The following is a 12048-nucleotide window of genomic DNA, read 5'->3' on the forward strand; positions in this document are numbered from 1 at the left end:
TACATTAAGACGCGTTTCATTTGCATTCATCAGCCGAAGCCATGAATGTTGGAAGGAGGCTGAGGAGAGAATCTGCTCTTCAGACGTAGTTTGCAGAGCAGCAGGCCGGTGAGGAGGAGAATCACTCGCCTCTGTTTGTTGTAGTTTCTTTGCTGTACTGTACTTTTGCATTTGTGTATGTGATAATTAAATTGGATTGTCCCCCCCGTACGCTAAAGTACAGTACAGCGAAAAAATAAAACAAACAGAGGCGACTGACGGAGGGAGCGTTGTGTTCATTCTGAAATACTTTGAATGTAGTTTAGTTTTCAGAGAGTGATATAGATATAGAGGGATATAGAGAGTGATACACTATAGAGATATAGATATAGAGAGTGATATAGATATAGAGGGATATAGAGAGTGATACACTATAGAGATATAGATATAGAGAGTGATATAGTGATAAAGAGATGTAGAGGGTGATATAGACATATAGAGTGATATAGAGATATATAGTGATATAGTATGATATAGAGAGTGATACAGTATAGAGATGTAGAGACAGTGATATAGAGTTATATAGAGATATATAGTGATATAGTATGATATAGAGAGTGATACAGTATAGAGATGTAGAGACAGTGATATAGAGTTATATAGAGATATATAGTGATATAGTATGATATAGAGAGTGATACAGTATAGAGATGTAGAGATATATAGTGATATAGATAGATAGAGACTCTAAGAGAGATATAGAGACGCTGGTGGAGACGATGACTCACTGTGACCTACATCAGCTCTTACAGTATATTGAATATCTCATGTACAGTGTAGGTGTTCAGTGCCTTTACCGGCGTGATGATGAAAACCAAGAGGAGGCTTTACAGACTTCGTCCTTGTGTTGCTGCTCATCACCCGACTCAGACAGAAACTACGTCTGTGGGAGATTTGCCAACTTGTTAATGTTGCCAAGATGTTAGAAAAAAAAGAAGAGCTTCTCCCCAAAGGAGACAGATCATATTTCACTTTGTCATAGACTGTGTGACAGTCAGTGACACGCATAGATATTATTGATTGATCATTACGTCTTGTCAATGTAAAAAAAAGAAAAGTAACAAATTCCCCAAACTTCCTAAATATTCACTTTCCTGAAGAATAAGAAAAGCGACACATCGTGACGTGAGAGAAGCTGGAACCAGAGAATGTTCGGCTTTTGAAAACTGATCACAAATCTGACAAATCATTTTCCGTATATGACCTTAACATTATAACAAGTTAGGTGATGTATTTTAATTTCCTTATCCACCAAACAATCTGGAACTCTGAGAAGATTCAGTTCTCTGTTTCATGTTGAAGAAGCTGGAACCAGAGAGAAAACAAGATAATTAAAATGATTCACCGATTGAATATCTGTCGATTCTCGAGAGTCAAGTGTTGATTCATAACCGTTCAACACTAATTCAGTCTTTTTCTGCTGCGGATGCGTCATCACGTCTGCAGTGTGTGTGTGTGTGTGTGTGTGTGTGTGTGCGTGTCTGTGTGTGTGTCTGTGTGTGTGTGTCTGTGTGTGTGTGTGTGTGTGTGTGTGTGTGTGCGTGTCTGTGTGTGCGTGTCTGTGTGTCTGTGTGTGTGTGTGCGTGTCACTCATTCAGACACTTTCACACCCTCACACCGAGTCTGAACCAAGTGTTCTCGCAGAAGTAGGTCATTCCCTCCCTCCTCCTCCTCCTCCTCCTCATCCTCCTCCTCCTCCTCCTCCTCATCCTCCTCATCCTCATCCTCATCCTCATCCTCCCCTTCTCCACTCACTTCACCACTTCACATTTCCCCGGTGTGAAGAAGTGAGAGGCGGGACAGAGAGAGAGAGAGAGATAGGGAGGGAGAGAGAGCGACAGAGAGAGAGAGAGAACCTGGGGTTTGGTTCCTCTGAACGAGACGGATGAATAAATGTCGAGAGTCACATTGTTTCCGGGGAAAGAAAGATTTTCTGCTCATGTAATAGTTCTGTGGATGTGATGTGTTTGTGTGTGAAGTTTTCTACTTTCTGTATAAACCTCTGTTTGTAATTAATATCTTTTTTGTTCATCTAAATGATGTAAGGTGTCGATGTTACATTAGGTAACTTTGTGTCAAGACTAATATTACTAGAACCCAGCCGATGTGGGTTTTGGGGGAGTACAAGATTTCCGATACCGATGTATAAATATATATCTTTTTAAAAATCTGTCAATGATGCCTAAGATGTCGTTATCAAATCTTTATGATCATAAATAACCATAAATAAAAAGAAAAAACACAAATATACAAACAAATATGAGGAACTTGAATTCAGAAAAAAGAATGAACTATTTATTTTATGTGAAATGTAACAATGTAACAATTGTGTAAACACACTGTAAGCCCTGATACCGACACGTCTGTGAACGGCTCAGATATATCGTCCGGGCTCTACACATTACTGTACATATCTGTATATGTGATTCTCTGCTTTGGCAATAACACATGGGTCCGCAGGACTTGAGATATGAACTATGGGTTGGAACGGCCCCTCCTCACCTTGCTGTGGTAGACGCTGCCGTTCTTGGCCACCGCACACTGCCGGTCCACCAGGAAGCAGTAGCGCCTCCTCTCCTCCGACAGCGCGTTCTTGTAGCCCTCGGCGATGTAGCTGTCCAGGTCGCTCTGCTTGTTGCTGATGGCCTCAACGTACTGCGGAAGGATGATGGTGATGATTATTATTATTATTATTATTGATAGGTTGGAACTGCTTTGAGAGTCGGACGCCGCTGACTGGAGCTTTAAAGGGTAAAAATCTACACCGGAGACAAAATGACGTCAAGTCCAAATGGACTGGAGTGTTCACTCAAAGCACGATTAGAAATGACATTTAAAACACAACACTCAACAGCGACATGGTTTGGGTGAATCATAATGTGGCCGCACTGCACCGCGATGGGTTTTTAAGAACTTGGTGACATATAGAAGAGAAGAAGTGTGCTTTGATGTGGCTGCTGAATTCTATCAGGCTTTTTAAACCCAGTCACCATCGGTCCCTCGTCCTCCTCCTCATGCTCCAGTCCGAGGTGTTGGTGATGCGGAGGAAGTCACGACGTGTGAACGGCCCCGGTCGAAAGGGAACCACAAGAAGAACAACCCCGCTGTTCGTGACAGGAAGTGATTTTAAAATGAGACACGTGGAGCAGCACCACGTGCTGATGAGGCCGTTACCGGGTCTTTGTGACGTGTTCACTGGGAAACAGCATTGTGAGGTAAAGATTATTAAAAGGGCCATTCTGTAATTTTTCTAACCACATACTCACAAACAACATTTGAATTTGAACCTTCAAGTCCTTGAAGAGAGAAAAATCAAAATGCTAATGTATTATATAATGACTTGTTTTCATCCGTTGTAGTTTAAAGGATCTTGACGTTAAATTGGCGACGAGCAATGAGAAGTGTCCTGTTTCACAGATCGTGACTTTCATATGAATTTTTCATCATTTTCTTCACTGATGTATGTGTTTATGCTTTATGAAAGGCAGCCTTTATGAACGAAGAACCGAAGCAGAGTCCTCATCTTATTTAACAGTTATGTCGGGGAAAAGTTTTGTATTGTATTTGAAAATCAAAATTGGAAAACTGCATATTATTGACAGACACTGTTCTTTTCTGTTGTGACCTTAATAAGTCAAAGCTCCTCCAAAGACGAGAGGTACAATTCCTACTGTTCATATTTTAGTTTAACTTTCAAAATTATATTTTTGTTTATTTTTCTAAGAAATTGTATTCACATTTTCAGACTGAAACACATTTAAGGAGATAAACAAAATGAATGAACACCTAGTTTATTGTACACTAGTTGTTGCATTTCAAGATGAAAGTGTGTAGAATAAAAAAATTCTCTGTTGTTGATGGTAGTTTTGGTTTCCCTTTAACGGTTTAATATTGGAGGTCTTTTTTTTTTATTACTGTAATTAATCAGTTGACTGACACGATCCTTTATATTTTCCAATTCAATCTAAATGTTTCATTGCGGGTAAAAAAAAAGAAACGGTTGATCTTGATCACCTGCCTGAATATGGTCATTTATCAAGAAAACACAAAACAGTGTTTATGAACCGAACAAGGTTTTTCACGTGGGCGCACAGAGGCGGATCATCTGATCCCCCACAGGACGACGTCACACGGTGATGAGCAGCGAAGGCCACTCGTGAGTCATACGAACGGAGGAGGTGGAGAGACAAGCTTTCAGGTGTCGAGCCCACGGAGATGGGCGGCGAGCACCACCACCACCAGGAGCGAGCTGTCAATCAACTGAGAGTGAGTGACAGACTGGCAGCGGAGTGGGGGAGGAGGAGGAGGGGGGGGGGGGGTTGTGAGAGCAGCAGGTTACAGATACAACAGGATATCGCTGAAAGAAATCAATAGGTGGTTTAACCCTGGAGTGTGTGTGTGTGTGTGTGTGTGTGTGTGTGTGTGTGTGTGTGTGTGTGTGTGTGTGTGTGTGTGTGTGTGTGTGTGTGTGTGTGTGTGTGTGATATTATACACAACCTTTCTGGGAAATGAGCTACGGTGAGTTTCACTCTCCCGACATGAGGCAGAATCTCACATAACGTCACAAGCCACGAACCAAATCATAATTTCAGTCACGTCTGACGTGTTCCTTCTTCTTCTACTATTCTTATCATGTGTACCGTCAGCGCTGATGCATCACTCTCCTCCGACTGATTCGTCTGCAGAATGTTTTTGTTTTCCAAATATTAAGAAAAGCAGCTGATCTTTACGTCTTGAGAAGCTGGAAACATCTTTTGCTTTTGCTCGTCGTGAATCCGCATGTCACCTAAAAGAATCTGCACAGCTGGATTACATTGTGTCTAAAGACAATACACTGGATTCTCTTGTGAAGCCTTTTTTGCAGACAGGCCGTCAATGTTCCTCGCTCCACTGTGAGTTCAAGCATCTCTGAGTTCAAGTGTTGACGAGGCGGAAAAATCCAAACGTCCCATGAGCCTCAGATTGAGCCTGTTGCTGATCGGCAAGGTTCAGAGGTCAAACCTGCCGAGGGCGAGAAGGTCGAGTGTTCGCCACAGTGCAGGCGTGTTCGGATTCTGAATCAAATAAATACTAGATTTTAATACAACACAAGTCATCTGAAGATCCATTTCTTTCTTCCTGGTCTCCGTCTCTCTCTCTCCCCTGACTGAATAGACGTGAACATCTCTGCGGCGTCTCCTGTGCAGGTTATGTAAGAGGGTCCCGCCCCCCATGTGTCACCACGACACCAACACACACACTGACGGGGCCACAGAGACGCACACACACCCACACACACACTGATGGGGCCACAGAGACGCGCACACACACACACACACACACACACACACACACACACACACACACACACACACACACACACACACACACACACACACACACACACACACACACACACACACACACACACACACACACACACACACACACACACACACACACACACACTGACGGGGCCACAGAGACGCACACACACACACACACGCACGCACGCACGGACGCACGCACACAAACACACACACACACACACACATGCACGCACGTACACAAACACACACACACACACAATGACAGGGCCACAGAGACACGCACACACACACACACACACACACACACACACACACACACACACACACACACACACACACACACACACACACACACACACACACACACACACACACACACACACACACACACACACACACACACACACACACACACACTCGCTCACCTGTCCCGAGATATCGTCGTCAACCAACACGATGAAAGTGCAGGCTGATGAGACGGATGACAAGCTGTGAGAGTTACGCGAGCACTTAGGCAGAGTTGCACTTTTAGTATTCGCTCCTAATGTGTCATCACTTCTTCCATAAAGCTGTCCTGTATACTTTTCAACAATCCCAGTTCAGAGATTATTTTTTCCTTCTGTGGCTGCAGCAGTGAGATCTCCATCTCTCTCGCTGTGAAGAACCACGAAGACCGACCGGCTCACAGACTGTGTGTGTGTGTGTGTGTGTGTCCCTGGTCGGGGGTCCCCCATCCCGTTCAGCTCAGCACATCCCATGATCCCATCAGCAGCAGTAGTCGTGGATTAGCAGCCGCACTGAAGCTAGAAATCCCATCAGGAGGAGGGGAAAGCATCTGAAAGCCAAACTCCACGTGGAGCGGAGTGTGTGGTGCGCAACAAGAAGACTCGGCGTGTGTCTGCGTTAAGTGATTCTTACTCTGCCGAAGTCGAGTCGAAGGGGAATTATGAGAAACAAATGTCTTGTGGCAGGTTGTTCTGCACCACACGCCAACGGGGTCGTGTGTCTCCTTGGCCCCGGCTGCGTTCTTCAGCTGGACACGAGCCAGGACACGTTTTTATTCCTTCAAGCTTCACTATAACGGAACCAAAGGAAACCAGCGTTCAAAAGACTTTCCTGCCACTGACCTGCATCTCCTTGTCTCCGTACTTGGACGGGTGCTTGCTGCCCTGGCTCTTTCGGCGCAGCTTCTTCAGCTCCGCCTGGCACTTCTCCAGACTCTCGCCTTTGCCCTTGTGCTCCGTCTGGTACTTCTTGAGCGCGGCCTGCGGGGGGCAGTACAAAGTCAGCGGGGGAGATGGGGGCAAGTCACTCTGCATCCACAGAAGATGAAGTGATCCGATCTGAGGAGGATGGAACTGTGGGTGATGATGTACTGCTCATTTCTACTTCTCCTCTCGCCTCTTTTTGGGTTCCTAAGCAAGGTTGGTTCATGGTGCCACCTAATTCACAATTGCAGCTCCCAACAATTTGCTAAGTTGTGTTCAGTGGACCTGAAAGTTTAATATATGGAAAAAAAAAACACAATCTGTTACAGTGACAACACTTTGTTAGAGCTTCCCCAGACTTTCCAAGTGGTAAAATTCCGAAATTCTGTACAATGCTGCACCCAATTTTCTTCTTCTTCTAATAATCATAATCCCAAAATGTGTTATTTCTACAATTTGCTTGTGCTCTTCATTTTTGTTGTAGTGCCAAATTTGTTTTACGGTTTTCAGGAATCATTCTCTGCCCTTGTTTTTACTGAGCATATTCACAGGGGGGTCAACGCATATCCCAGCATGCACCGGGGGGTGAGAGGCCAGCTGCACTACATCACTGATACTGTACGTTGCAAGTTGTGTGTATGAGTTTTTTTCAAAACGCGAATCAAATTTAAAAAACATTTGAATACATCATCAGTTTTTGGCTGCAACGACCAGAGGGACATTCATCAGAGAGCATTCGGAACATGTCGCAACATGCCCCCGACCAGGTCCAACGTCTTGGACCGATTCCAAACTACCGTTCACCATAAATTCATTGTCTAGTTAAATTAGTGTTGTTTTTTTTCCTTTCTTTTTTTTCTCATAAAACTCCTCAGTTTTCACAGACTGAGTCATAATTCACGAGGCCGAGTGGGATGTGATTTATGTAACTCGCTGCAGTGGTTTGGACGAAAGCCGGTGGGAAATTAACGAGAGAGAGAGAGAGGGATGGAGAGAGGGATGGAGAGAGAGAGAGAGAGAGAGAGAGAGAGAAGGATGGAGAGAGGGATGGAGAGAGGGATGGAGAGAGAGAGAGAGAGAGAGAGAGGGATGGAGAGAGGGATGGAGAGAGAGAGAGAGAGAGAGAGAGGGATGGAGAGAGAGAGAGAGAGAGAGAGGACAGTGAAGCTCATGCTTGGTCAGGTAAGATGTTACATAAAGAATCAGAGTGCAGTTATGATGGAGAGAGAGTTATGATTATGATTATATATCATTATGATCGGTGCTCTAAAAATATTTTTTTCTTTAAATTCTCGTGTGTTCAGTGAGAAAAAGATGATCGGGGCCTAAATAAAACTAAATTCATTTGGTGGATTTGCTGCTGTTAAAAAATAATAATTTCATTTTCCTAAAAGCTGCATTAATTGATCATTTGCTTTGAAAGACACAATTTGCAGCAGCCCTTAATTATTAACACCACATAATTACATATCGCAGAACAACTTTTCCCTTTTTAGCTGCGGTTTCGTCTCCATCTCTCCATCCCAGAACCTTTCAACGTGGCGGAGAAGACGAGGGATTCAGTGATGGATGCTGCGACTGTAATTCTTTATCTTCAACAGTGCAACAAGTATTAACTGTTGCCAGTTCACATTATTTCAATCTGTTATTACATCAGCCATCTCGCCATTTTTTTTCCTATTCGTTCCGACCACAGAGCACTTGAACGTGACATTCTCATAACTGACTTCACAAGTGGGACGAGCACGTGAAGGCAGCGCTCGTCTGTGTGTGTAATTGTACGTGAAGACGGGAATCTCACGTTCAGGTATCGTGCATCCAGCTCCACCTTCTTCTCCAGCTCCGTGAGCAGCTCGTTGTGGAAAGACTTCAGCTGCAAAACACACACACACACACACACACACACACACACACACACACACACACACACACACACACACACACACACACACACACACACACACACACACACACACACACACACACACACACACCTCAAGTTGTCACACACTTAACCACAGTAGGTTACTTTCCCAAAAGGAATGTGGCCGCGCAGCATCGCAGCACAAGACCTGAACTCGAAGGGGAACTTGTGATGTGTGTTGCCATCGGAAACGTCCCACCCAGCGGATAAGCGGAGGATGTCTGGCGTGAGAAGTGTCCACCGAAGTCAACTACTTGTCTCTGTGCATGTGTAGATGTACAGTACGTGTGTGTGTGTGTGTGTGTGTGTGTTAGTTCAGAGGGCAGAGTTCAACCAGCAGTGAAATATTTTGTAATACGGTCAGAGCTGCAACAGTTAATCATTAGTAACCGACTTCTAAATTAATCGCCAACTATTTTGATAATTGATTAATTGGTTCAAGTAGTTTTTTTGAAAAAAAAAATTTCAGCTCCTTAAATGTGAACATCATCAACAACGTTTTTTTATGGACCAAAAAACTAATGAAAAGATTAATTGATAATGAAAATAATGGTTAGTTGCAGCCCGGTACACGGTAATTATTATATTCTGACAACAATCTGACCTACGTGATATATTTTAGATGATCAGCAGAAAAAAAAGAACTGCCAAAGCAACTCAGTGACCTCTCGTCCTCGTTCTGTCCCTCTTATCGACGGAGACCTGATATTCTCTTTAACTTCTATCAGCAGGAGGATGTTTTTCTGAAAAAGCAGGAACTTCCAGCAAATTAGATTGTGAGGAGAACTCAGTGAAGAGCAAGGTCAGAGGTCAGAGCATCAATTCTCAGTCCCTCTGCGGGAGAAACAAGCAGCGGCTCAACGGCATAATTTGTAAATTGTAGCATTGTACAAAAACATTATCATTGCCCAGGATCTTTGACACCTATTACACAAAATGGATGAGAGGAAAAATTACTTAATAAGATAATTTGCATGAATATTCTCTGAACTGGAAGTTCCGTGCTAATGTCGCCATAACTGGCCAATTTACTCTTTGGAAAAGACTCAACGCTCTTTAGGAGAATTGACCAAAAAAAAGGATTTCAGTCTGTTATTAATGTAATTTACACATCGCAAGATCAGTGAAGCTGCTGGAAATGTATTAGAACCTAGTCAAGGACAGTGAAGAGTGTATTTAATGTTCAAATATATCTCGTGATGTTGACGTCAAAACAAACCCGCCAACAATCTGTTTGGCTTCGAGACATCGAGGCTTAAGAAGCGCTGAGTTTAGCAACAACGCCGCCATCATGGCCACATGCTCACCATCTCCTCGAGCTGGATCTGGATCTGTCGGTGCACTTCAGCCATCTGAAAGAGAACCTCCCCTGCAGAGCGGCGAGGCGAAGACAGAGGAGAGAGAAGAGTCATATTTAATCTCTCAGATATCTGCGAGCATCGTGCAATCGTACGTCGTGCAAAAAAAAGACCATGCAGGCACAAAGAACAGATGAAGGACGGGCGTGTGGGGTCGAGGGAGGAGGAGGAGGAGGAGGAGATGAAACACGATGCCGATGAAGCAGACTCGACTCAAAACAATGACCAAATCAAAAGAACGTTCCAGAAATGTGCAGCACAGCAGACGAGATGCGAGAAAACCCAAAGAGTTACTCTCCGCTGAACATACACTTATTGGCACTACTGGTAATAAACACACAGGAACAGCGTGATAATCAAATCTTAATAAATCAAGAATGTGGTCATCTTCAAATGTTCCACTACAACATAACAAGGGGGGAAACACAGCAACAACCAAAAGAGAAGTAGAAAGTACAGGGTGATTCATGCAGCCAGCGAGGTGCGTGTCGTTTCTTAAAGGTACCTACATGCTGCCTCTTCTGAATATGCAATGCGTTGTCAAAACAAAAACAAAAAAGGAACAAAAAAGAACTAGTTTGAGAAAAGGAACAGAGGGATCGAGACCTGGAGAGACAGCGACAGATCGAACTACCGACGCCGAGAGAAATGAGACACACGACAGGAACACACGGGCAGTTGGTCCGACCCTCCACGTACTGTACGTCAAGACCATCCAATCATTATTATAATAATATGTAGGAGCATTTTGATACAGATACAACGATACAGTACGTACAGAACAGAGTCCGACCAACTGCCGATAAGTAACGAGAAATCAGCAACAGAAAATTGCAAAAGATTTGATTGAAAATCCACAATTATATCATTTGTCCACCAGAGAGCGCTGTTGAGTTTATGTTTACACTGTAAAATATCATGCACAGTATTTTTTTATAGTTTTATAAACAGTATATATATATATATATATATATATATATATATATATATATATATATATATGTACACTATACTGTATGTATATGACATGTTTGTGTCACATGTTTAAATCCAGTCGAGCTCTATAGTTTTACCCTTCAAAGTTGACCAGTGAAAGTAAATATAATAGAGTAATATTATAACTTAATACCATATATAATAACTATATATAAACACAAATGAAACCAAATACATGCAACACTTGATTTAAGAAAATATTATACATTAAACAGCATCTTATAAACACATACTGTACATGTGCTATGATTTCTTATTGCACACTTCCCAACAAGTACAGAAACGCTGATGAAGTACATCTGTTGTAAGATATTATCAATGTTACATTAACAATATAATAAATATGAAAAAGGTTTTCTCCAGCTGCAGCAGCGTCACAGAGCATCGGAGCTAATCTCTTCTAAAGGAACTCATCAATAACCATCAACGCTGCTCGTCGGACTTCTGCGTGATGTTCGCTGACATCACGGAATTTATGATGCTGATGTGAGGGAGCAACAACGAGGTGGATAGTATTGACCTGTGGACAGTGTGGACAGTGTGGACCTGTGGACAGTGTGGACCTGTGGACAGTGTGGACCTGTGGACAGTGTGGACCTGTGGACAGTGTGGACCTGTGGACAGTGTGGACAGTGTGGACCTGTGGACAGTGTGGACCTGTGGACAGTGTGGACCTGTGGACAGTGTGGACAGTGTGGACAGTGTGGTCTGTCTGAACAGGATTAACAGGCTTAACAGAAGTGCTGCGGTCATGCAGACGAGACTCAGTTGGAATCGGGGGGATTTAGAAAAGGTCAGAGCAGGAGGTGGTGGAAGACGTGGATCTTTATTTTCAGATCCGGACAGGAAGGACAATTTTGAGGCGAGTATTTCTCCCTGGTCGTGTTTAAGATCAAGAGTCCCTTAAACTTTCTGCAGAAACACTGACGAAACAGTTCCCATCCTCTCCTCTCCCCTGCAGCCAGGTGCTCATGAAAATGCAGCGCAGCGATATGAAGCCATATATGAAGTGTTGGACTGCCGCAGGACAGGACAGGACAGGACAGGACAGGACAGGAGAGGACAGGACAGGGAAGGACAGAGAAGGACAGGAGAGGACAGGACAGGAGAGGACAGGAGAGGACAGGACAGAGAAGGACAGAGAAGGACAGGAGAGGACAGGACAGAGAAGGACAGAGAAGGACAGGAGAGGACAGGAGAGGACAGGACAGGAC

General features: G+C 43.6%; 1 protein-coding gene across 7 annotated transcripts in view; it reads right to left on the reverse strand.

The window, feature by feature from the left end:
* The window catches only part of baiap2b (BAR/IMD domain containing adaptor protein 2b), a 49451-nt gene that overhangs the window by 10912 nt on the left and 26491 nt on the right, over positions 1 to 12048 (reverse strand). For 5 of the 7 annotated variants that reach the window (XM_047327612.1, XM_035612128.2, XM_035612133.2 and 2 more), the window contains 5 exons: positions 10348 to 10359; positions 9788 to 9849; positions 8358 to 8429; positions 6476 to 6613; positions 2542 to 2694 (listed from right to left, as the gene is read on the reverse strand). In XM_047327612.1, the coding sequence (XP_047183568.1) occupies positions 2542 to 2694; positions 6476 to 6613; positions 8358 to 8429; positions 9788 to 9849; positions 10348 to 10359 (437 nt within the window). The remainder of the gene's footprint in view (positions 1 to 2541; positions 2695 to 6475; positions 6614 to 8357; positions 8430 to 9787; positions 9850 to 10347; positions 10360 to 12048) is intronic. The other 2 variants (XM_035612130.2, XM_035612127.2) reach the window with 1 other exon arrangement.

Source organism: Scophthalmus maximus, chromosome 16, assembly GCF_022379125.1.
Source record: "Scophthalmus maximus strain ysfricsl-2021 chromosome 16, ASM2237912v1, whole genome shotgun sequence".
Taxonomy (NCBI): domain Eukaryota; kingdom Metazoa; phylum Chordata; class Actinopteri; order Pleuronectiformes; family Scophthalmidae; genus Scophthalmus; species Scophthalmus maximus.